General features: G+C 62.3%; 2 protein-coding genes across 2 annotated transcripts; both read right to left on the bottom strand.

Annotated features, from left to right (window-relative positions):
- Positions 1-236: 236 nt before the first annotated feature.
- On the bottom strand, positions 237-2,486 carry C1QTNF8 (C1q and TNF related 8). The gene is given in 4 exon segments (XM_067708488.1): positions 237-787; positions 1,495-1,591; positions 1,594-1,700; positions 2,378-2,486. Coding segments are annotated over 4 exon segments (864 nt in total).
- Positions 2,487-6,262: 3,776 nt separating this feature from the next.
- On the bottom strand, positions 6,263-12,244 carry TEKT4 (tektin 4). Its single transcript, XM_067705135.1, has 6 exons — positions 11,711-12,244; positions 9,601-9,671; positions 9,132-9,275; positions 8,286-8,508; positions 7,369-7,523; positions 6,263-6,529 (listed from the first exon to the last, which is right to left on the bottom strand). The coding sequence occupies exons 1-6, from the start codon at positions 12,242-12,244 to the stop codon at positions 6,313-6,315; spliced, it is 1,344 nt and encodes a 447-aa protein (XP_067561236.1). The 3' UTR covers positions 6,263-6,312.
- Positions 12,245-25,428: the final 13,184 nt, after the last annotated feature.

Here is a 25,428-nt window from a genome sequence, read left to right as displayed (position 1 = left end):
ACCCCCCACCCACCACGTGCCCAGAACAAGGGCCTGCTTCCTGAATGTCTTGGTGTGAAACCTTCGTCTGTGTCATCTCCAGCAGGGCAGGCCCGGGTCTGTCCTGCTCCTGCCACAGCCCTGTGCTCAGCTCAGCGTCTGCGTGCAGTTGGTGCTCCATCTCAGCTGGCATCAGTCCTGGGCTGCGGGGCTCCAGGAATGACTGCCGTTGAGGGCTGGATGTGGCATGGGGACTGCTAGAGCTCAGCGTCCGGCTTGACCAGGTGGCCGCTGAAGGTGATGTAGAGGTCACCGCGCTCGCTGTAGATGGCGTTGTCGCCATCCCTCTGGAACATGCGCACCCAGACAGCGTCACCCGCGGCCAGCGCCAGCAGCGGGCTCTGTGTCTGCATCCTGCTGCGCTCACTGGGCTGCGCATACAGCACGGCTGCAGCCCACCAGTTGCACGTGATGCGCAGGTACGTCTCCTTGTAATTCCAGGTGTGCACGTTGAGGCTCAGGATGTAGACGCCGGGCACGGCAAAGAGGAAGGGGCCGGAGGCCAGGTCGAAGGCACCGTCCAGGTCCACCAGCTCCGTGTCGAAGGGCACGGCCTGGAGGGCATCGGTGCTGTGCAGCCCCTCTCGCCAGCCCACCGAGAAGGTCACGTAGGCACGCTGGCACAGGGTGCCCGGCGGCCCCACCTGCCCCTTCTGGCCCTTGTGGCCACGGAGGCTCCAGGAGCCAGGCGGGCCCTCCTTCCTGCTCCTGCTGGAGCAGTCTCTGACCCCCGCTTCACTCTTCTCACCTGTGAGGGGGTGCGGGTAAGGGGAAGCCCCTGGTCAAGGTTTCAAGGGTCAGATTCTCTGGCCACACGGCCTTGCAAGTGACCTCACCTCTGTGAGCCTCAGTCTCATCTGTCAGGTGGGCGCTAACCCGCCCTCCACGGGGCAATGAGAAAGAAGCCACACCCTGAGGTCCTGGCAGTTCTGAGGCCTGTGCAGATGGTCACATGGGGATGGCTGGGACGGCGGGGACGATGGGGGTCCAGTAGCTGCCAGAGGAAGTGTCTGAACTGGGTTTTGAAGGAGGAGAGGCCTGGGAAGTTGGTAACCAAATCCAACCTCAGTGTGGCCTCCGTCCAGCCTTCAGGGTGCCTCCCTCTTAGAGCTCAGCCTGTCTTGCCTCTCAAAGGGGGCGCTGCTCCCAGACCCCCTTCCCACCTCCCCTTGGGGTTGGGGAGCAGAATTGAAGGGAAACTCAGCCCCGCCTGCCACCCATCCCCCCACCATCTCCCCCAATCCACAGCCCCTTCCCCAGGGCACCCTGTTCCCACAGGAGGAGGCGGCTATGGGGAGCAGGGAGCAGGCCCTTGTGTGCCCCCCTGGGGCCCAGCCTTCCCAGAGCTAGCCTTGGGCCGTCGCCCTGCTCTCCTGCCTCTCTTCCCATGCCCCTCATTGCGGAGTGTCCCTGCGGGGCTGGGGGCAGTGGGGCCACCTCTCCAGGAACACTCACCTTTGAGGATCGAGATGTCGATGGTGGGCCGCACGTGGGGCAGTCCCACCCACTCATCCCTGTTGCTCATGCGGGTGTGTGGGCATGTGGGCTGGGGGCAGCCGGGGGCCAGGGTGGGCAGCTGCAGTGCATACACAGCCAGCAGGGCGGCCCTAGGCCAGGCCAGGCCCCTGCGGGCAGCATCAGCAGGAGCAGGAGAGCAGAGGCTGGGTCGGGAGGGCAGGACGGGAGGAAGAGGATGGGGGAGGAAAACGGGGAGTGGAGAGGGGACACCCCTGCTGAGCCCCCACCCCCGCAGCAGACCAACTGTGCCCCCTTGTGTGGGGGAGACTGCGCTGGTGGGACCAGGGAGCTGTCTGGGTGAGGATGGACAGTTGGGACCCCTGGAGGGGCTGCAGTGGGCGTGGCCAGAGCCTCATCCTGCACCAGACAGGGCACCTGGCAGAGCCCTCCTGGACACTCAGACCCCTGCCCCGACAGACATCACTAATGGATCCCCACACACTTTCCCCTGGACCTGGATGTGGCCCCAGCATCCCCCCTAACACAGCACCTGGGGACCACCATCGATCGGAGGGGCCAGCACGGGGGACCATTCACACCTGCCCTTCCAGAGCCCCAGTGAGTGACCAAGGCAGCCCCACCCCATGGGAGCTGGTGCTTCCAGATTCCTTCTCCGGGGCTGCTCCCTCCTCCCCATAGCTGCCTCCCTCCTGGGGCCTTAGGGCCTTAGCTCTGGGCAGTGGCAGGCACCCTAACTGCCTATAGTTGGGGAGTCCCGGTTCCCAAACCCCCCATGGCTGGAGACCCCGCACCTGGTAGATGCAGGGAGAACTGTATGGAGGTGGGGGCTCTGAATCAGCCCTCTAAGTCCCCCACCCACCTGGGCTGGCCAGAGCCCTCCGGGAGGGACAGCTAGGCTGCTTCAGGGAACGGCAGCACCGCAACCACTGGTGGCTGGGCCCGGGGCCCAGGTGGTTGGGGTCAGACATGAGGCAGTTTCTGCCCGGCTGCCTAGCTTGGCAGAGGGCAGCACCCTCATCCTGACCTCCCGTGGGCCAGGCCAGGCCCCTGCGGGTAACTTGGGGGGCTACCCCATGTGGCCCCACCCGTCTGTGGGTAAGATGGTCTTTAAGCCCTACCAGTCCTAGGCCTCTCGCCTCCACCTCCTCTCCTTCGGGAGACCCTGCCTGACACCTGGTTCATCCACGCCAGGTGGAGGCTCCACTTTCCAGCTCAACCAGCAGCTGCTGGGGGGCCCTGGGTGAGCCCCACATCATTTGGGCCTCAGTTTCCCTGGCAAGTGGGTCCTGCCTGCCCTGGTTTCCCCATGTACATATGAGAGGCTCAGCCAGTGTTGGTCTCCTGCAAGGGCAGGCGTGTGAGGTCGGGATCCTCACTCTTCCCTGTACCCTAGCCATGCTGAGCAAAGACTCAGGCTCCCTCTTCCAGGAAGCCCTCGGGGACTGCAGCCCAGGGTGAGGTCCTTCTTCTTACATAGTAGGTCTGAGACCCACTCCCAGGCTGAGCTTCCCTGTCAGGTGGGAGCCCTCCTCTCCACCACCTCCCCCTCAGAGCCTAGCAGACCCTCACCCACCCCCCTAACCCCATTGGACTCTGCAAGACCCTCCTGAATTCCTCCCGTGGAGGAACCTTAGAGGAGTGGGTATCTCCTGGGGAGCCCACTCCACAGACAGGCCTGTGTTGCTGGGGCCCTTACCTTGTTCCCCCAGAGGTCTGGGGTCCCAGGCATCCTGGCCACCTGGCCCTGCTCAGGATGGCTGTGAAGACCCCCACCCACCCCCACCCTCCCTGTTACCATTTCATGATCAGGTGCTGCTGCCTGCCTGGCGTCTCCGGCATCTCTACCCAGTGGCCCATGAAAGAGCTCTTTCATGCCCGCCCCAGGTGCCCATGGCTTCCCTCTGGGCCATCTAAGACCAACAGGCCTCAGGTCAGCTTCAGAGCTCCCGGGCAGGAGGCTCACGTGGCCCTGTCACCCACCGCCCAGTCTGCCACCTGCCGCAACGTCAGTGCAGCCCTGCCACAGGGGATCCAGTATCCTCCTGACAGCCCATGGGCCACAGCATGGCTCTGAGGGCCTGGGGTGTCTGGGACTGGGGAGTTGAGGGTGAAACCATGAGCTGGCAGCCATCCTCTGTCTGGGGTGCAGTGACTTAGAGAGGAGTCAGGGAGGCTGGTGAGGAGGCTGGAGGCCAAAGTCAGGGGAGACAGACCACCATGCCTGTGCTGAGCCCACCTGGTGACGGTGACGCCCTCCTGTCTCTGGCTGGGACAGGAGGGCTGAGACTTTTGGGTGAAGCATGGGAGAGAAACGTCGGGCCAGGTCCACTGTGTCTGCCGCCACCTCCCGCTGCACCCTCCCAGGGTCACGGTGCCCAGCGGGGCAAGAGGCCTGCCGTGACACTGTGTTGGGGGCCCTCGGCATTAGCCCAGCCTTTCAGTGGATAAGGGTTGTGTCCCTGTGATGCCAACCCCCTGGCAGCAATGACTCACAGGGCCCCCCGGGCAGTGGCAGGCGTGGGCTACGCCCACACCAGGGCCTGGCCTCATGCTTGCTCTGGGCCTGAGCAGCTGGATGCTAGGTCCAGGGGCAGGGCCTGGCGCCTCAGCCTCTGAGCACGGGGACATGTGACTCCCTGGGAAGCGCCCCACCACCACCACCAAGCCAGGCTGCCTGGCAGAGGGAGGCACAGATGTGGCTTGGGGAGCTGTGGCCGCTGTGCCGGAAGAGAGGCCGTGGGCAGCTGGGGCTGGCTCTCTCGCCTCTGCACATGCAGGCACAGCCCCGGGTCCGGCTCTCCCCTCAGGCTCCCCATGTTGGCACTCCTCACTGATGACCAGGGAGGGGGCAAGGATGAGGGTAGAGGGCAAGACTGAGGGGCTTCTCGTGCCAGGCTGAAGGGGAGCAGAGCTGGTGAGGGCTGTGGTTGGGAGATCATGCCAGCTGGAGCCGGTTCCCAGATATCCCCCGGCCTCCCTGAGATGCCAGTTCACACTCCAGTGGGGCTCGGTGGCCTCCCACGCCTTGTCAGCAACCACTGCTGGAATCTGGATGTGGGTGGCCTGGACGGAGGGCTTTCTGTAGGCATCACCCAGGGCTGGATTAGTCCAGGCTCCGGCGGGAGCTGCTGACTGGCCTCAGTCAACCTGCGGAAGCTCCTCTCTGCCTGCCCCACTCTTGTCTCTGGGGTTTCTGGGGCTCCCAGAGAAGGGCAGACGCCCAAGCTCTGCTGCTCCCTGCATCTGACCTCGGTTTCCCAACCTGTTAAATGGGCACCAGTGGACTCAGAGTGGCCAGAGTGTCCTCTGTGGTGGATGAAAATGCCGCAGGCTTCAGCCACCTTCAGGGCCCTGATGTCCCCCCGTGACTCCCCGCTCCCCACTCCTGCAGGGGCCGAATCCCTGTGGGTGGGTGTAGCCATCTGGCCACCCTCCAGACTCCCCAGGGAGGCTAATTCTCCAGTGAGACGCAGCCGCAGCCTCGGGAATTCGCCGTGTGGCCCAGAGCTACCCATCAGCTCCAGGGCCTGGTCATTCGTCTCTACAAGGGGACACAAGTGCCAGCTCACAGGTGGTCATGAGACAATTGCAGGCAACGAGTGCCCGGCCCCCTGGGGCTGTACCCGAGCCCTCCCAGCTTTGGAGATAATGACCTTCGCACAGCACCTCCACTTAGCTCCCCATTAGCAGCCACCCGGCAGGGGTGGGGCACAGGGACAAGGAGGCCCTCGTAGCTGCTGATGGGGACGCTGTGCTACACAGCCAGCCCGCCTCGGCCTCAGGCGGTAATGGGGCTCTGAGTGGCTGGCGTGCATGCGGCCGAGTTATTATCTCCCAGCCTCTTAATGGACACTTCCCGAGTCCTGTTGATGAGCTGCCATGGGCCAGGGGCCAGTGGCCTGGAGCTCGTCCCCAGGGGGCACAGTGAGAGGGCCTCATGGCCACCGTGAGAGCACCTGGCCCTGCTTGTGGGTAGTCCCTGATGCTGTGCCCAGTTCTGCCCAGAGCCATGGACACAGAGTGTGGGGCCAGGTGGGCAGCAGGGCTCTGTGGCCCTCACCCACCCGCCCACAGCCCGGCCTGACTCACTTGCTGGCTAAGGAGGGGGCTGGATGAGGAGCCTGGCCACAGAGGTGACCAAGGTGCTGGGGGTGGAGGCCCCTCCAGCCCTGACCCTCCACCCCCCAGCTCAGGGTCTGGTGTACACCCTGTGCCGGGTGGGGGTGGCAGGGAGAGGTCCCACAGTTCCCCCGGCGGTCACTGCCCCAGGCCCCGCCCCGCGTGGCCCCTCACAGCCTGGGGGCCAAGTCCCTCAGGGGAGAGCTGGGCCAGCAGCGTGTTCTGACACCGCTGCTCCAGGCTCACCCCCCACTAATGAGGGGAGTGCCGGCTGGCCTCCGGTGACAGCGTCCAGGGCACATGGAGGAAAAGGAGCAGGGCTTCAGTTATCACTGCGGCCACCAGAGCCTGTGACAAGTGGTGACAGGAGGTGACACTCCCTCTGAAGCATCCAACAGGTGGCCCAGGTGGGCAGAGAAACTGTCAATGCTTTGGCTGTGCCCCGTGTGGTCAGCAGTGAGCAATGAGGGGGGGCCTCGACAGTTCTTGGCTGACCCCTCTCCCCAGGTGGTGACTGGGGGCGCCCCAAGCAGGAGACCCCTGGCCCACCATGGCTGAAACATGGGGTCAACAGGCAAAGCCCACCTGTCCAGGTACACTCTCTGAGTAGAAAGCTAACATGCTCTTTATTTGAGGGGGAGATGGGTCTCTGTGCCCGCCAGGGTGCCCGCCCGGTCACTGGTAGCCGGCCAGCTGGAGGACGGTGGGGTAGCGGGTGCGGTGGGCCATGCACTTCTGGCGGTCGATGAAGAGGCTGTTCGTCTTGACAGCGATGTCCTTCTCCAGGCTCATGCGCGTGTCCTCCAAGTTGTGCAGGCACTGCTCTGCTTCCAGAAGCTTCTCCCTCAGAGCCGCCAGGGACAGGTTCAGCTCCTCTACCTCGCTCACCAGCCTGGGGGGGTGGGAGGAAGGGGTGAGTTGGGGCTGCCATGGGACGCCTGGTCTTCTGGGTGGGGAGAGTGAGGCCCAAGGTCAAAGCTTGGGGGCCCCTGTTGGGGGTCTTGGTCAAGACATTTGGCCATAGAAGTGCCCCCAAAAGGCCCAGAGGGAAACCCAGCAGCCACACTGGGAGAGCGCCGGGCCAGGACACCACATGAACTTCTATTCCTCTATTCCTGGCATCTGGAAGTGAGATGGGCGCCCCTGGACCCGAGTGAGGACCCAGTTTTCTGAAGGAGTTGAGGGACAGGGAAAGAGGGATGCCCAAGGCAGGGGTACTTCTGCTTAAAAGGCGACTGTGAGCTCAATAAGTTAGAAAACAGAAGACGTGACCCCACCTACGCCTCAAGCCGGGGATGTGTGTCCACCGTGACATTGGAGGTGTGGACGGCCACGAGCAGGATGGTCAGGGCGGCCGTGTGGCCTGGGGAGCTCTGCCTCCCAGACCCTGAGATTCCTCACCAGGGTGAAGCAGGGAGTGTGGCCGCCCCTGGCACTAGGAGCCTGGCACAGTGTCCCCCAAGGGACGCATAGTATCCAGTCGTGCTGGGGCAGGTTTGGGGACGTGGGAACCGTGTGTGTGTGTGTGTGTGTGTGTGTGTGTGTGTGTGTGTTGTGCTTGTGTAGGGCCCAATGTCTTTCCTCTTCACATCTGCAGAGCTGTGTGTGGGGGTGGGGGGAGGAGTTCAAGGGGGCCCCAGAGGCTGAGGAAAGCCCGGAGGTGGGTGGACGGCACCCTATGGTGGTTGGTGACCAGGCCCAGCCCAGGACGGCCCCAGCAGCGACAGGCACCTGAACTGGACAGCGTCTCGGCACAGCTCCATGTTGCGCCGGTGGGAACGCTGGTACAGGCGGGTCTGGGCCACTTTCAGAGGCGCCTCCTTGTCCCTGATGGCCTGCTTCAGCGCTGCGACATTGTGCTCCTGGTCCACGATCTCCCGCAGTGTCTGCACACAGGACAGTACCTGTGGGTCTCCCCCACCACACCCCAAGCCCTGTGCCACGTCGAGCAGGCGGCTCTGTCCGCTGGCTCTGGGGGAGGAGTGGAGGCAGGGAGGATGTGCACGGCCACCTCGTCCCTCCCATGGGCACCCAGAGGCCTGGGGGCGGTGAGGACAGCAAAGCTTGTGGCACAGCAGCTCTGGCCTGAGAGCCCCCAGCCCTGTGGTCACCAGCCCCCGACCCTGGTCGGGAGCTGGAGAGACAAAGGCAGCAAAAGTCACCCTGAGAGCTTAGGGTCAGAGCCCTGCCAGGCCAGGGGCCAGCACCAGGGACACCCCACTAGGCAGCCAGGCCCTACCTCCTTCCACCCTCCTTGCTCCTGCTTACATCACCCGCTGGTCAGTCACTCCAGTGACAATGCCACCCCCCCCAAATGTCACTTGGTTTCTCATCAGCTTAATGAGGGCCCAGGGAGGAGTGAGGGCCCTGCTTCAGGGGTCCCTCAGGATGGGCAGGGCCAAGGAGGGGCAGGAGCCAGGCCAGGTCGTGACAAAGGCATAGTGGCCAGTGGGGGAGGAGTGGTCTGGGTTACCCAGTCTGGGCCTGGTCTTTCTCTGTGGTTACGTTACCAGGGGGTGTCCAGCCCTAGAGGCTGCCCTGGGCGAGGTCAGGTCGTGGGCTGGGCGTGGCCTGGCGGCGGGATGGGCGTGGCCTGGCAGCGGGATGGGCGTGGTCTGACGTGGGTGGGCGTGGCCGGGCGGCCCCACCTTGCGCAGGTAGTGCTCCAGCTTGTGGCGCGCGTCCTCCAGCTCCTCACAGCGCCGCCCGAAGGCCAGGTTCACGGCGTCGCACTGCAGCCGCAAGTCCTCGGATGCGTCCTGCAGGATGCAGTCGACAAGCTTCCGCAGGTTGACTGAGGCCAGGCGTTCGCGCTCGGCGCGGTACAGGTTTTCCTGGGTGAACTTGGCCCAGGTCTCGGGCGTGGAGGCACTGCGGGCAGGGAGTGCGCGGGCACCGCGGTCGGTGGGGGCACCTGCCAATGGCTCCGGTTTGCACCAGGGCCTCCCCGCGCCCGCCGCGCCCAGTGTACCCTGCGTCGCAGCATAAACTACCACCCCCAGTCCTAGCGCCACTCCCCGTCCCGCCCCCCGCGCCACCCGGAGCGCCTCCCCGCGCGCTCCCCGGGCCTCCTGCTCCCCCAGCTCCGCCCCGCTAGCCCCGAACCCCAGTTCCCCACTCCGTGTCTTCCGTGCCTCCTGCGCCCCCAAGTGGTTCCCGCGCCCCAGTGCCTCCTACGTCCCTGGGCCCTGCGCCACCCCGGGGCTGTGTTGCGATGGGTGGTGGCCCAGCGACCCCTGCCGGCCTTATGCGGAGCTGCAGGCAGCCGCCCTGCCTCAGGCGGCCCCCCACCCTGGGTCCTGCCTCCCTCGCAAACCCCAGCCCCTGTGGTGAACCGTGTGTGCTGGGCACTTGGGCGGAGGTCCCGCTCGCCTGCCCATCCCCAGGAGCAGAAGAGCTGCACAAAGGACCCCCAGCGGAGGAACTAGGAGCCCAGGTGGGATCTCGCAGGTGGGGGCGGGGCGTTTGTGCACAGCCCCTGCGGAAGATCCCACCTCTCCTCGAACTTGGTGGAGTGAGGGTAGAACTGCAAGTCGGAGCTCTGGTTGTGGTAGTGGCAGCAGGCTTCGTCGATGTTGCAGGCCTCCACTTTGTCGGACCAGTCCATCTCGCACGTTTCCTTGTGCTCGCGATTCATCCTGGGGAGAGCGGGCAGGGCCTGCTGTCTGTGCGGGTGGGGAGCTGGGCCCACCTGGGCGCAGGGCAGGGTAAGCCCCCCAAGTGGCAGGGTAGGCCCTGGGATGCTGGCCTGGGTTCTGGATGCCCAGGCCCCTTGGCCATGCAGCAATCTGCCACCCCTACCTGCCCAGTGCCTCCACCCAGCCCCTTGCTTCTGGCTATGACTGGGGACAATCCCTCACTTCTCTGAGCCTCAGGGCCGGGTCACCCCAACTTCCTGCCCATAGCTAGCCTGAGGGGTAGGGGGACATCCCGAGGGCAGCCCTAGAGGCCACTCAGACCCACCGAATCTGGTTCACGACCTGCATCATGGTCCTTTTCAGGAGCTCCTGAATGTTCCGGATGAGGTCTGCCTCCTGGGGAAGAATACCCCCGTCCCTGGTGAGAGTCTGAGGACAGCCAGGCTGGTGGGGCCCACAGGCAGCCTCTCAAACCTCTAGGAGGAGCTGAGATTTGGGGTGACCCCCAGTGGAACTGGGGGCTCTGCCAGCACCTGACCTCTGCTGGTGGCCTTGGGCCCCAGCTTCTTTCCTGGAAATGGGACATGAGCCTGGCTTTCTCGCCGGATTTATTCTGGGCTGTTTGGGGTGGTGCAGTGGGTCTTTTCTTCTGGGGGCTTCTATGGGCTGTGGGGAGGATCACCCAGAAGTGGTTCCCACTTGCTGGGCACTTAGCACCCCCTGGGCTCTGGGGCCACCCCTGCAGCCTGCCCAAGACACTGAGGGCACCAGCCTGCCCACTGGCCCCTGGACAGCCTGGTGACAGCCTTTGAGGACCCCGGCCACTGGGGACCAGGAGCCCCCCTGGGGCTGCCCCTTGGGGCCTTGGGCTCAGAGAGGCCTTACCCAGACAAAGGACACAAGGGGAAACCCTGTGTTTCCTCCTGCTACCCTGACAGTTTCACTTTCTGGGCAGGAAAAACTCTTACCCCCTGATTTGAATTTCTCCTCTGTTGGGCTCTAAACCCTGCGTGCCCAGTTCTGACCCGTGGGTCCATCTCCCTGTCCTGGCCCCTTTGTTGTCCATGTACTGCTGGGCAGGGGACCTGGCTCAGGGCAGAGGGTTCACTCCCAGAGCCTTGGGAGGTTCTTGAGTGAATGAGTGTGCGGGTGGGGTGTTGGGGGGACAGAGGAAGGGCCTGGGGCCAGGAGGAGGTAGGTACTCAAGGTTCTGTCCTGAGCTTGGGGTTTGCAGGGGGTCCCTGGGCACCTGGGCTGGCTGTCTGTCTCCCCCATATCTCATGAGTGCCTGTGGCCTACAGCCTGTTCGCAGGTGAGGCTCTTCCCTGCCAGCATCAGGGGCCTGGCCTGGGTGACTCCCTGATCCTTTGGGGGCTTCCCCAAGGACAGGTCCTGCCAGGTTCGGAGGGGAAAGGGCTCTTTGTGGGATGCATGTGGCCCCCACCCCCCTTTATCCCGTCCACGCTTGCACACTGGTCTGAGGCTGGATTTCCAACACGGGCATGGGGGGCGGGGCATGGGGGGCTCTGCCTCTGGGAACTCAGGGTCAGGCTTAATTTGCATGACCCAGGGTGACCAAAGGGGCTGTTCAGCAGGTGCCAGGACCCAGGGGTGACTGAGGGACCACAGAGTGGGTGCAGGCACCACCATGACCCAACCACATCCCAACCTCAGCCACTCCTGGGGCTCAGCTCAGGCCCTTCCTGGTTTTCAGGGGTGTGTGGAGGGGCATCAGGGCTTATGGGGTACTGGCCAGGTCCCGCCCTGCCTCAGTGGCCTCTGACTGTCTCAGCCTCAGACAATCGTCCCAATATACATTCCAGGTATGAATGCTGCCACGGCCTGGGCCCTGCCTCACCCCCACGTGGGAGCCATAATGGGGCAGGGGGCAGAGCAGGAACCCTGGACCCGGAGCTAAGGTGAGTGGATAAGCACCAAAGTCCAGCCCCTGCCCCCAACCATGCTCAACCCCCATGCTGGGACCTGCCCCCAGGCCACAGTGCACCCAACCCAGCATGCCCGGGCTGGGCCCACCTTGCAGGGAGCAAGGCCTTGCCCAGCACCCACTATAAGGACCAGACTGTGGGAAGGCCAGACCCAGCACCCTCCTGGGGCCAGGGATGGCACCTCCCCCTGGGCAGTCTGAGCCCTGCCCCTGCCCCCAGCCGGGACGGCCCCAGTCGGTTCTGGTCCCCCACCTACAAGCAGAGCCACCTTCTCTGCGCCTGGGCATGTGCTTGTGTGTCCCTGCATGTGCTGAGGGGAGCAGGCTCCCTGTGCCTGTGTGCAGCCACGTGGTACATGGGCACCAAGGCATCTGCCAGCCGTGTCGTGGGGGCACACGGGTGCCCACTCTCAGCCCAGGGAAGGTCATGCTCCCTGGGGAGAGGTGGGGCGGCCCGGTCTGCAATTCTGGGGGCTGGGAGGGGCCGAACCTTCAGCAGCTCCATCTCCACGCAGTCACGCACAAGGTCGGGGTGCTGGCGGCGCTCCCGGCACTGCAGGTTGTCGGTGGCTATGGAGAAGGGCACGGCCGTGGCATCCAGGGTGCGCTCCAGCCGCTGCTTCTGGGCCAGCAGCAGGTCAGTCTCTGCGACCAGCTCTTCCACCTGGCGCTGCAGCTCCGACTTCCAGCAGTGCATGTCCTTCAGGCGCTGGCCCACCTTCTTCGTGGAGTCCTGCTGCGTGCGCTGCGCCAGCGCCTCAGTCTCGGCCACCAGCTGCTGGCTCTCGTGGTGCTGCCGCTCCGACTGGTCGAGGTCGGCAAAGGCCTGGTGGTAGCGGGCATAGCAGTTCTGGAGCCACTCATCCACCAGGTATTTGGCCGTGCGGAAGCCAGCGGTGGCCAGGCCCGAGGACATGTGGGCGCCTGTGTTTCGGGCCACATCGTACAGCTTGCGGGGCAGCTGGCATGCTGGCACCGTTTGCGGGGCGGGCTCCTTGGTCAGAAGTATATCTGTCTGCGCCATGGTGTGCCCGGGCACGGGGTGGGGGGGGGGAGAGGGAGGAGGGCCACTCAGCACGGTCAGCAGGGCAGCTCCAGCCACTCTGTCCCCAAGCAGGACATGGCTTCTGGTTTCGTAGACAGGTACCCACCAAGCTCTCCTGTTGCTAGGCAACAGGGATCCGCCCCCCCCCGCCCCCGCGGCCCTCTTAAAGGGCCAGGCAGGCCCCAGCCCCACCTGTCCTGGCCACGTCTGGCACCTGCCTGGAGGAACTGCATCTGGACCACACCCGAGGCCAGGCTCTTGTCTCCTATGTCTTACTGGTTCCAGTGGGGCTGTACCCCTGGGCACACAGGTGTCTCTGACGGGGAGTTGAATTCAGCCTCCAGTGGGTACCTTGAATCAGATGCCCAAATCTTCCCCACAATGTAGGTAGGTCCTGTCCTGGGAACAGTGTCCCCAAGGCCACCCAGAGCCTGGTGTGTGTCTCCTGGTCCGCGGGAAGGGGTGAACATCTCTAAGTTCCCCATCCTGGGCTGGGAGCCTAAGTGTCAGGGCGATGCCCAATATGGCCAGCAGAGGGAGCCATTGGCCGTGAAATACTGTGCAGCTGGCAGGGCAGCGGCTCCTGGGGTTCTCCTGAGTCAACCCAGCCGGCAACGCTGTGGCCTGGATGACCTCTGGCACCTTGCACTGTGACCCATCCCATGGACCCACCAGTCCTCGTAACAGGACATACACACCCCACCCCCAGCACAGTCCCGTGGTCCCTGCCCCTCCACCTCTCCCACTGCTGCCCCATCCCCCACTTGGGCCACACAAGCCCCCAGAGCACCTCAGATGCACCAGCCTGGGCTTGCCCTTGGCCTGGGCACCCATGCCCTCCTCCCAGGGCCCTGAGCCTTGGCACTGGCACCCCTTACTTGACAGATGACATTTGTACCACCTGGCACACAGTAGGTGTTTCAAAAATGTAGGCTTTGGAGACAGCAGCCCAAGACCTCCTCCAACTCAGCCCATCATCGGGGCTGATGGCCTGAGGAACCACTTTGAACTTCTCTGTGCTTAGTTTCCCAAGTGGCAGTGGATACACAGGGCCTGCTGGTGGGGGAGAACCACGGGAGGGACCACTGTCCACCTTTGACTTTGAACCTGCTCTTCACACACCATCTTTCCCCTGTGGCCAGAACAGGATGGACCTGCCCAGGGTCCAACCCAGGGAACCAGCCAGAACACGTGGGACTGGAACCGAACTCCCTGACATTGCACGACCCTGGGGTGTGGCGGGTGGGCCAGCAGGGGGCCCTCTTCGCATGTGGGGGTCCCAGTCTAACTCTCCTTGTGATAGGACATGGTCCCCAAGGTGGGGCTCTGGGCCAACCTGGCCCTGACCCTGGACAGCAGTAGATCCCACGGCCTCCGGCCTTTAGTCCAGAGACGAGTGGCGCTCATGGAATGAAGACTTCTGGGACGACTCAGGCCCTGCGCTTTACCACGTGGCTGGACAGGAGGCCCACCCCCCCTGCACCCTGAGCCTCAGTTTCCCCATTCGGGGAGTGAAGTTACACCGGCCTCTGCATGGAGCTGCTGTGGGCATGGCCTGAGTGGAGGCCAGGAAATGGCTGGCCTGGTACCCGGTGCTGGGAGTGACAAGCGCCCCCCTTGGCCCCTTCCCACCCCCACACAGCACCCCTCCCCGACCCAGCCTTGCAGGGTCTCTTGGGGTGAATCCCCCATTGCAGGAGCTGAGGTGAGCAAGGTCTGTGCAGGCAGGTGGGTACAGCCACGTGTCAAGACGCAGAGGCGGGTGCATTGATTTATTAAATTTATGTTTCCAAATTGCATTAGCGTCGGGAAAATTGAGTCTCAGGACATGCCGGGACTGCCCAGCACCCTTCTCCCCAGCAGCATTCAGGCAGTGGCTCAGAGGCTGCGGTAGGGTCAACAAAGCCCTGAGGCCCCAACACTCCCCTCCTCCCAGGGCAGCTCTGGAGGGCACCCCCCAGCATGCTCCTCCCTTGGGGTCGGCCCCTTTAACAAACCCTTCCCAGGCCTGGGCCTGATCATTCTGGAAAAACTGAGATAGGAGGAGGCAGATGAGGAGGGAGAGGATGGCGGGGTAATGACACCCCTTCCTGAGAGCTCGCCGGCAGGCCTGCACCAGCATCCTCGGGGGCCCGGCAGCTACTCTCCCTCTGTGCAGAGGGGACACTGAGCCGTGGCCCCAGCAGCACAGCTGGGAGGCAGCAGGCCGACTTGGCACACAGGCCGCCAGCATTTGCCCCAGGACCCAGCAGGGGGAGCAGCTCAGAGAGGACAGGGCTCGGCATCTTGGCGGAAGCCCCTCGCAGGGCGGGGGCATGCCCAGGGTCCCCGATTTGGGCCCTCTGCGCCCCGTGGCTGGACCTTCTGACCCCAGTGCCCCCTTCTATGGACTCAGAGTTGGATGGGTCAGCTGAGTCCCTAGCAGCTGGGGGTGGGTCTTCAGTCAGCTGGGGGCCATGGAGGGCACTCTGCCTCAACTGAGCCCCCGGGGTTGGGACCCGAACACGGGGAGGGCGGGGCCAAGTTCACCTGGGCCACAGATGGGCCTTCTGGCAGGGGATGGGGGACAGGGTTACAGCTCCATCAGGGCGTCCCTGTGACAAGGACGATTAGGAGGGAGAGGGCCCACCTGGAGGACGGTCCAGAGGCTGCCCTGGCCCGCACCCCGAGCTCCCAGCAGGCATCCTGCAGCACAGCCCGGAGGTGGCTGCAGAGCACCGACCCCAGCTGTGCAGGATAACCAGGACACAGGGCAGCCCAGGAGACACACACCCCTGCCCCAGGCCTGGGGTCCTGTCCCCACACAGGGCCTACAGCAGGGTCACTCTGGAACGGCTCTGACCCATTCCATGTCACCGTCCCTGGGGACCCCTGTGGGCACCAGTAGTGGATGAGCCTGGTGAGAAGGGCTCCTCCTGCTGGGTCCAGCCCAGCTTGCCCCTGGCCCAAGGCCCCTGCTCACTCGCGGTCCAGCCTGGAATTTGCCAGATGGGGAGACAGGAGCCTGTCACTTCTGCTCAGCTTCACAGCCTGCAGCTCACCCTGAGAGGCCCAGGTAGCCATGATGGGCCCAAGGTCACTCAGATGCCAGGGGCAGAGATTCAGCCATCTGACCTCCTCAGACCACACACCCCCACCACGCCCTCCCCACTCTCCCACCTGAAATGACAGCTCAAGGAGCCTCTGGCCACCAGCAGACCACCTGCCAGGCACAGGCAGGAGGTGCATCCTCACCTGTCTCTCCTGGGGCCAGTGGAACATTTTAATAACGGGAGGATTTGCAACGGTTCAGACAGCCCTGAGCCCGGCCTTGGCCACGGTCACAGTGGATGCCGGGGAAGCCACGGAGCAGGGAGGGGCCCCACATGTAGGAGGGGAGGATGAGCAGGCCCACTCCTCCAGGTCCAGCAGCCCAGAGTGTGGACAGGAGGCCGAGGGGGAGGGGGAGGGGGCTCAGGAGGGCTTCCTGGAGGAAGAGTCCCCTTGGCTGAGGCTCGAAGGGCACACAGTCCAGATGGGGGCAGGCACCCCCAAGGCTGTGGGGGGGGCATGAGGGTGGTCTGACCCCCAAGGCGGCCGTGGAGCCCCTTCCCTGGGGGCTGTGAGGCCCGGCAGAGGCACTGGTGCTGCAAGATCGGACAAGTAGACAGGACTTGAGTGTGGGCAGGCAGGCAGGCGGGAGCAAGGCTGCAGCCAGAGGCCTGGCCCCCGGCCGAGGTGGGCTCCATGCCACATCCCTCAACCAGGCAGCCGGGTGGACAAGAGAGAGTCTGACAAGCTGAGGACTCACTTGGCTCGGCTCCCCGGCCTGGCCCTGGGTGGTGGGGGGAGGGGGGGCTGAGGGCCACGAGCACTGTCCTGCCCACGCCTCACCAGGGAGGACATCACACGCGGGACGCAGTTCATCCACCCGGAGGTGGGCGCTACATGTGGCAGCTGCAGGTGGCCGGGGCCTGTTCACCCAGAGGCTGTGTGGCTGGGAACCATCATGGGATCATGCCTCTGTTTCCCCATCTGTGAAACGGGGATTCGGGTATTCTCTCCCTTGTGGTATGTGAGGATGGAGGGAGGCGTGTGTGCAGCTCCTGGCACGGCTGTCCCCTCGTTTGGGTGGCCTCACCCCCCTGGCCTTGTTCCCACCCTCAGGTCCTTCCTGTGTGAGGTCTGTGGCGTGGAGAGGTGGCCACAGGTGGAAGAGAAGGCTGAGAGGGTCCAGAAACAGGTGGTCCTGGGTACCCACCCGGGGCGGGGGGCGGCAAGGAGCTGATGGTTGTCGAGCAACAGGGGGCTGGGAGGTGGACACCATGCCCTCAACCTTCACCGCCGCTCAGGAACCCTGCTCTCCAGAACTAACTGCACACATGTCCAAGCTAAATGGGTTTTATTTTTATGTATGTGGAAGGTTAGTTATGCCTCTCGACCTTGGAGAACTGGCCCTCCGTAGGGGATGTCCTGTGTGCCCCCGCAGTGCATGCCCCCTCTCATCACCCAGGGGCCAGCGGGTCCCAGGGTAGGTTCTGGGCTGTGTTTGTGGATTTGCTCTGCAAGCTGCCGGATTCTAGCTTTCTGGCTTCTGGCTTCTGCCCCCAGGTGGGTGAGGCTGGTGTAGAGGCTTAGGCCGGCTTCCTGGGGGGTGGGCCCAGTGCCTGCCCACTGGTGGGAGGAGCTGGTGGGTAGGGCAGGTCAAGGGGCGTGTCTAGAGGTGGCTCTGGGCTCAGGAAGTCTTAGGCAGCCAGTCTGCTGATAGGTGGGGTTGTGTTCTCGACCTGTTGGTGTTTGGCCTGCGGTGTCGCAGCTCCGGAGCCTACAGGCTGTTGGGTGGGGCCAGGTCTTGGTGCTAATGACCCAAGCAAGAGATCTGCCTCCAGCGAGAGTTTAACGCTCCGGACATTTCCGTCACCAGTTTTTGTGACCCCAGAGAGAGCCACAGCTGCCCCCACCTCCCCAGGAGACCCTCCAAGACCAGCAGGTAGGTCCCTCCCAGGCTCCTGCGGAGTCACTGCCTGGGTCCTGGTGCAGGAGACCTTGTGTGTGCCCTCCAAGGGTGTGTGCGCCCTCCAGTCCTGTGGAGCTCCTGCGATCAAGCCCCGCTGGCCTTCAGAGTCAAATGCTCTGGGGGCTCCTTCTCCGGATGCCAGACCCCCAGGCTGGGGAGCCTGGGGGAGCTTAGAACTCTCACTCCTGTGGGAGAATTTCTGCTATATAATTATTCTCCAGTTTGTGGGTCACCCACCTGGCAGGTATGGGACTTGATTATACAGTGAGTGCCCCCTCCTGCTGAAACCATACAACTCACGTGGGATTTGAACCCAGCCAAAACCCAGATTGGGACTTGAACCCACAGGCTGGGACTCAAACCACTGTCTTTTAATTGACACACACCTGGTCTCAGGACTTAATGAAGCTCAGGTTCTTTATGTCTCAGCACAGAAGGAATTCAGCGAGAGGCAAAGTGATAGGTAAGAAGTGGATTTATTTATAGAGATACACATTCCATAGACAGAATGCGGTCTGTCTCAAAAGGCGAGAGCAGCCCCAGAGCATGGGGTCCTCTTGGAAAGTGAGAGCAGCCGGCCCTGAGAGAAACACACTCTGCAGACAGAGTGTGGACCATCTCATAAGGCGAGAGGCCCAGAAATACAATGCGGTTGGTTTTTACGGGCTGGGTAGTTTCATAGGCTAATGACTGGGAGGATTATTCCAACTGGGAAGGGGTGGGGATTTCCAGGAATTGGGCCACCACCCACTTTTTGGCCTTTGATGGTCAGCCTCAGAATTGTCCTGGCACCTGTGGGGCTGTCATTTAGCTAATGTATTACGATGAGCATATAATGAGGCTCAAGGTCTACTGGAGGTCGAATCTTCTGCCAACTTGGGCCTAATTGGTTCTAACCAGTTTATAGTCATAACCACAATGGCTACGTCATTCATAAAGCGTTGTGCCATCTCATCTCGTTGTGGTTTCTTCTTTGTCTTTGGATGTACAATATCTTTTTTTGTAGGTTCCAGCCTTTTTGATCGATGGTTGTTCAGCAGTTAGTTGTGATTTTGGTGTGATCATGAGAGGAGCTCAGGTCCTTCTACTCTGCCATCTTGTCTCCTGTTCTCCTAAACAGGTTTTAGAAGAAGCTTTAAAACTCCAGAACAGACGAGATAGCGTGTAGAACCCAACTGCAGGAGGCATGTGGATGTCTGGCTCTTGACGGAAGAGGAGGAATCACTGGGCGCAGGACAGACAGGCGAATACTTATTGAAATGGCTTTACAGAGAAACTTCTGCCCAAGGAAGAGGAGCGGGACGGAGCTGCAGGGACCTAAGGAACGAGGCGCGGATGGGTGCCCGCCAGTGAGGTGACCCGGGAGAGCCTGTCCGCATCTGTAAATCGCAGTAACGAGCCACCGCTGGAGGTAAGAACCGTGCCTGGCACAGAGCAAGCCCTGAAAGAGTGTTTGTTACTACTGTCACTGCTTCTTTATTGTGTATAACACACATAACAGAAAATTTACCATGTTTACCATTTTAAAGTGTACAAGTTGGCAGCATTGAACACATTCACAAGGCTGTGCAAGTACCACCTTCATCCAGTTCCAGAACTTTTTTGTCACCCCAGATGGAAGCCCTGTCCCCATGAGCACTCACTCCCCGCCCCCTTCCGCCAGCCCCCAGCAGCCCCCAGTCTCCGTCTGTCTCTGTGGAGTTCCCTGTTCTGGATGTTTCCGGTAAGTGGAATCATAGGTATTTGTCCTTTGGCATCTGGCTCCTTTTGCTGCACAAGCTGTTTTCGGGGTGCATCCAGGTTGTAGCCTGTGTCAGTGCTTCACTTCTTTTCACGGCTGAGTAATACTCCACCACCTGGCTCTAGCTCATTGTGTTTATCATCTTCAGCTGGTGGACCTTTGGGCTGTTTCCACCTTTCAGCTTTTGTTAACAGTGCTGCTGTGAACGTGGGCATCAGGTTTTTATTTGAACACTGCTTTCCATCCTTTGGAGTGTGTTATTGTTTTTATTACCCAGACACCACTTGAAAATAATAGAAACCTGAAGGTCTTCCTGCCACCAGCACACCCCCATCGAACCAGGGGAAACGACAGCAGTTTGAAACCCAGTGCGGGCCGGGCTGCGGAGAAACCCACCTTTGTCTGTCCTGTGGGCCCGGCCAGCTGGGCCAGCTTTTCTGGGAGCAGTTCGGCAGGTGATGTCGAGAGCCATTCCTGCACCCGACATGGCAATTCCAGCCCTTGAAATCCAGTCCTAGGAAAGAATTGCAAATAAGGGGGAATCTTTAAAAAAAGGAAAAAAGTCACTTGTACCAAGCTGCACAGCACTGAAATTTATAATCAGAACAAAGTGGAAAGAAGCAGTGTATCCAACAATTGGGCCGGTGGAGCCACAAGGAAGATTCAGTTCCAAGGACACGAGTGTCTGGGATCTGGACACAGATGAGCAATGCCTGAGATGTGTTCATGAAACAGAGGGCCCTGAGACGTGGGGTGACTTAATCATAGCATGGTGCTACAAGGCTGTGCTTCCCACAGAGCGTGAACTCCCCATCCGTGGAGGAGTTCAAGCAGCCATGTGTCAGGTTGCGAGGGAGAAGCCTGGAACCGGAATGGGTAGGCTGTCCGTGAGGCCTGGGAGGGTTCACACCGCCCACTGCAAGGATGCCAGCACACAGCAGGCAAGGGAGTGGGACCTGGAGTCAGCCCACAGGAGCTGGACAGAGGCCAGGCAGCTGGGAAAAGCCCTGGCCATCCCGAGGAGGAGGCGGCACAAAGGGAGGACTTGCCCTGGTCTCCATGGGCTCCCACGAGAGATGAGTTCCTGGGGTCCTCCATCCACTGTCTAGTGGGCCTGGACTCCATCCGCCCACCCCGCAGAATGACAGAGGGATCGGGGACAGCTGGGGGACGCCAAGCAGCTCACAGAGTCACCATCCCCACCAGGTGTCTCCTTCCAACGCCCCCGACATGCGACACTCAGGCAGCTTGCACCCTGTCCTGTGCACATGTGCCTTGCCCCTGGGGAGAAGGGGACCAGCCTCGGATGCAGCACCTCGCTCCGTTGAGGGAGGCCTTCGGGCAGACGCTGCAGGAAGGACCTGCGCCGGGCCCACCGGCTCTGTGTCTCTCCTGGGGGCTCTGGATTGCCGGTGTCCCCAGTCCTTGGGCTCTGTCCCTGTCTGTCCACTCCACCTTGTCCTCTGCAGGAGTGTGTGGCCCACCGAGACCCGGGACTCCCACCCTCGGGCTCTGAGGAACGTCCCTCGAGCATGCCGGCTGGTGGAATTTTGGGGGAGCCATGGGGTCCAGAGCCGCACACCCCACTCTCACTTATGCCAGCCTGTTCCTGCTGACCCCCACTCCTGTGGCCTCCGGTGGCCCCGCCCCAGCATCTGCTGGACAGTCACCCTGAGTGCCGCTGGGTCCTGTTTACAGATGAGGAGACCAAGGCCCAGAGAGGAGCAGTCGCTCTGGCAAGGCGGCACAGCTGGCATCCATCTGGACTGGACAACTCTAGAACCTTCTCCCAGGGCAGCTGCTGGGGCATCTCTGGACAGCCGGCCCCTGCCCTTCTTTTAATTCCTCAGCCTTCTGGGAATGGGGGTCTGCAGCTGCTCAGGAGCAGAGGGTCCAGGGATAGCCCCTGGGCAGCAGACTTGCCGCTGTCCAGGCTCGGCTGCCATGGGTCACTTCACTTCCATCTCCAGAGGCAATGTTAGGAGAAAGGTCACGGCAGGAATTTCAAGGAAGATTTTAAATCATGTCTCTTTCCAGAAAGGTTTCCTCCTGGGGCCGCCAGGCTTCTCGCACTCTCTGACTTCAGGGGCCAAAGGCTGTGTTCCACCCCAGATGTCTGTTCCTCCAGGACATGCCCCCCCTGGCACAGCTTCTCAGTGGGGGAACCTGCAGGCTCTGAGGTTAGGGGTGGGCTCAGTGCACCCACCTGGACAGCAGGGGTTTTCTTCTCCTGGCTGGAGCCAGACCCCGAGTGCCTGGCATCCTCTGTTCAGCAGCAGCCTGTGGCCCCACATCTGTGCACAGGGGCCCCCCAGCAGCCCCCTGAAGCTAGGTGAAGCCCTGGGCCCCACTCTGGTCAATGACAGGGGAGCAGAAGGGACCCGAGTCACTCATGGGCAGAGCATTAAAGAGCTGGCGCCGCTTCTCCACCTGCCCTGCCCCTGCTAGGTGGCTGGTGGTGTGTCCCTGAGTGAGGATGGCATGGGGCAGGCCCTGGATGGCCCACCAGGGACCTGAAATACCTTTGCTGTGGGAAGCCACCAAGATGACCAGACCTCTGTCACTACTGCAAAACCTGGCCCAGCCAGGACCTGGGTCATCCCAGGCTTCAGCACACCCACCCTCCCCACATCCACACCCATCCTGGAATGCTCTCCAACACCCTTCCTTCTAATTCACCCCTCCCCCAGGAAGTCTGCCCTGATTGCCTCCTGCAGTCTCAGAACTGGCTTGGGCCTCCTCCTTCCTCTGCCTTCAGTAGTCCAGAGACAGGGACACATCCCAGCATTCACAAACCTTTGTTGGAGTAAAAGGAACTCAGACCCAGCTAAGGAAATGCAAGAAACCAGCTCGAGGTGTATGCAAGGGAGAGGTGAGAGGCAAAGGGAGGACAAGGGGGCCAAGTGGGCAGCTCACAACACAGAGCACACTCTTGGGTTCGAGCCATCACCTGCCCGCTTGCTGAACACCACTCCCATTAAAAAGACAAATCCAATAATAATGAGCAAACCAGACAAGAACTGCCCTACCCACCAGGATTTCTGAGGCCCCTGGTGGACATCAGCCAATAGGTTTCAAGGCTGACAAACCAAATGTCATTCAGGGTCACATTAAAAGAGGTATATATTCCCAAATGAGGGAGATTATCATCCTACTACTCCACTCTGGCCACAACTTGTGTGGGAGGTTGGAAGAGACTATTCAGGGGTGGCAGTGTTGGCTAAGTGGGGCATGCCCAGGGCAGAGCAGCCAGCGAGGGCAGGGACTGACACCACACCCCCCAGGGAAAGGGTCTTTGGAAGCACAACTTTGAGAAGAGGGTTCAAGGGATGGCTGGGCATCAGCAACCCCCCTCCCCCACGTAATTCAGCCCCTCAAGCTCTTGAAGTGCGTGGACCCACCTTCTAACAGCGCCTTGGGGTGCTCCTTGGGGTCTGACCCCCATGTGTGTCCTGCTCACCCTGGTGTCCTTCATGCCCATCACCCTGGGGAGACTGCTGACCCAGCTGTAGACTCTCTTCAGTCCTGTTGAGGGGGGCCCTGTGGGTGCTCCGAGGGGGGACTCCTAAGCCAGACCCGGCCGACTTAGGCATCCTGGGCCTGCCTCCCACCTCCCAGTCCAAGAGTTTTTGCAAGAACAGCCAAATCCCTGATTTATCAGCTCAGCTTTATCTCCAAAACCTCCTACAATTTCCCAGAGAACAAAATTAAATACAGGATTTAGGAGAGATTTTGCAGGGCCAGGAACAGGCTGACGTCTCGAGGCCGCTTACGCCTGGGCTGAGTGTGGGAGGGTGGGCAGAGGGTGCCCAGCCCAGCCCCCACCCAGCCCTGGAGCTCAGTGGCCACAAGGCACATGCAGGGGTCACAGGCCCCCTGCACCCGCGTTCCCCTTCACCACCCCTGCCCCATCATTACTGGTGAGCTTTTCAGAACTTGTAGAAGCTCCATCACCTGGGCCCCAACGCCCAGCTGGAGTGGACACACGTGTGGCCCTGCCATGGGCAGGGCAGGATTTAACCTACCTCCCAACCAGCCCTTTTAAGGGCGAGGAAACTGAGGCTTAGTGAGGTCAGGGCATCTCCTGACTCTCAGACCCCAGGCAGTATTGGGGTGCTGGGACGTGGCCTCAGATGCAGCACTCAAGCTGCACAGTCCTGGAGAGGCTCCCGCAGGGCTCTCCTGCCTGCCCACCCATGGGGCTCCCCCACCTCGCCACATCCCCAGTAAAATCCCTGGACACGGCTCGGGGAGCACCCCCAGCTGGCATTGCCTGTGTGCCCTCAGTCTGTGCCAGGGGGGAAGGTGTGCTGGCTCCGTGGGGGGGGGGGGCAACAAGGGCTATGGTGTCTGGTGCCTGGACCCTGCCCCAGGGGGCCCGCACCCTGGCCCACGTCCACCAGTGCTCTGTCCCCAAGGCAAACCGCGCCCGTGAGCATCATGGGGCTGTGCGCCCTTCTGGAGAATCATGGAACATCAGGGTGGTCTTGGGGACCTCTGGGCTTGCAGTGGGGTCAGAAGTGAGGGTCTTAGGATGGTCCCTAACTTCGTAGCCTCCTACAGGCTGAACAGGTGGAAGCCGGTGGGCCAGGCAGGGAGCCGGGGAGGCTCCTCAACCCCAGGCGGGTGTCCACTAGCGGGGGGCTCTGCTGGCCTCAGAAGGACTGCAGGCTCTGGCGCCTTTGCCCGGTCACCCCTTAGCCAGGCTGGGCCCAGCAGACCCCCGTGGAAGTGACTGGACTGACCAGCGATGGTCACATCCCCGTCCTGGAGGCCCTGGTCCTGGGGTGGCAGATGTGGCGTCATGGTGGAGGCAGCGGGGGTGTTGGACGTTGGGTCGTGAGCAGGTCCAGGGTCCGCCGAGCCCCCCACCGACTGGGGGACTTTGCGGGAGCCTCTTGCTGCCTCTGTAACAAGAATAACAGGACTCGCAGGCCTTTTCCTGGGAGCGAGGATGAACGGGGCGATGGGGAGTGGGGCTGGCCCAGGGAGGGGTCCAGACAGCTTGGGGTTGGGCTGAGGCCTTTCGGGGTATTGGTGAGGTCAGGCCCCATCTTGGGGACAGAAGGGCCATTTTGACACTGTTAGTGTTCGGGCCCGAACCCTGTCTGAGCCCTGTGTCTCGGGCCTCAGCGCTGGCTGTCCTGGATGCCCTGACGTTCTGCAGGTCTCAGGGGCTGCTCACACACCCCTCCCCATCTTATGCCTCTGCAGCCCCAGGAAGAAAGATGTATGGGGTCCTGGGACGGCCTGGGGCCACACAGCAGTAACACATCCTGGGCCAGCCGTAAGCTGCAGACCCTGAGATCCAGGGGACCGGGGCCTGGAAGGGGTGTCAGGGGGCCCCCTTTCCCCCACTGCACAGGGGACCCCGGGCTGCAGCAGGGATGACTGTCCCCCCCGACTCTGACCTCAGCTGGCCTGCCCCGGCACCCCCGCCCCTCCTGGCCAGCCCCCTGAGGCAGCCACACTCCCCACCCCCAGTTCTCCGCACCCCGCAAGTTGTGGCCCCAGCGACCTTGGGCCGTCCCGGTGGAGTGTCGGCGAGCGAGCCGCTTCTGATGTTAAGAGTCTCCAGCAGCAGCATCTGGAAATGCCTCTGTCGGCAATCGGGCTGATTAGGGGTGTGCAGGCTCCAGATAAGAGCCCGGGGGTCATTTGGAGGGCAGACACAGAGGACCGGTGCAGAATGCATACTCTCCACCCAGCCCCTGCCTCCCGCCCACCCCTCCCTCTCCTCCGGCCCCTCTGGAGGCTCTGGTCAAGGGCACGGAGCTGCCCTGAAGTCAGGCCTCCCGGGTGAACCCTCATCCCGCCTGAGTGCTCTGTGGCTTCTGGCGAACCCCTAAGCTGTCTGTGCCTTGTCTGCAAAATGGAGCCATGGTCTGCTTCTCTGGCTGTGGGGTAACTACAGTGAGGTGTCTAGCCCTCTACATGGCAGGCTGCAGCCCACGGTGGGCCAGGGGCTCCTGTCTTCTCGGTGCTGGGGGATTCTGGGACCCATTAGGGAGGTGGGTGAAGTCTGACCCTCCTCCCGTAACCCCGAGGCGCTGGCAGTGGGGTCTGGGCCCGATGCCTATTGGGCTGGGCTGCACTACGCCCCCCGTCAGACAAGAGGAGTCAGGGTCCCACATGCAGTGTGACTGGGGGGTCCCCAGTCCCCAAACATCCCCACACCGGGGACCCCAAGGGACCCTCCCATCACCTTTCTGTGGTCAAGCCCCATGGGACCACCTCATGCTCTCCCTGCAGCAGCAGCTCTCAGCTGGGGGTGACTCTGCCCCGGGGACCCTTGGCAACGTCTAGAAGCATTTTTGGTTGTCACAACGCCAGGCGAAGGGGTGCTGCTGGCATCCAGTGGGTAGAAGCCAGCCCTGGGCCCCAGTGCACAGAGGCGGGGAGACCCTACCCTGGAAGGGGCATTGC

The sequence above is a fragment of the Pseudorca crassidens genome, chromosome 15 (genome assembly GCF_039906515.1).
Source record: "Pseudorca crassidens isolate mPseCra1 chromosome 15, mPseCra1.hap1, whole genome shotgun sequence".
NCBI classification, from domain to species: Eukaryota; Metazoa; Chordata; class Mammalia; order Artiodactyla; family Delphinidae; genus Pseudorca; species Pseudorca crassidens.
Note: the sequence above shows the minus strand (reverse complement) of the source record. Positions and strands in the feature narration are given on the sequence as shown.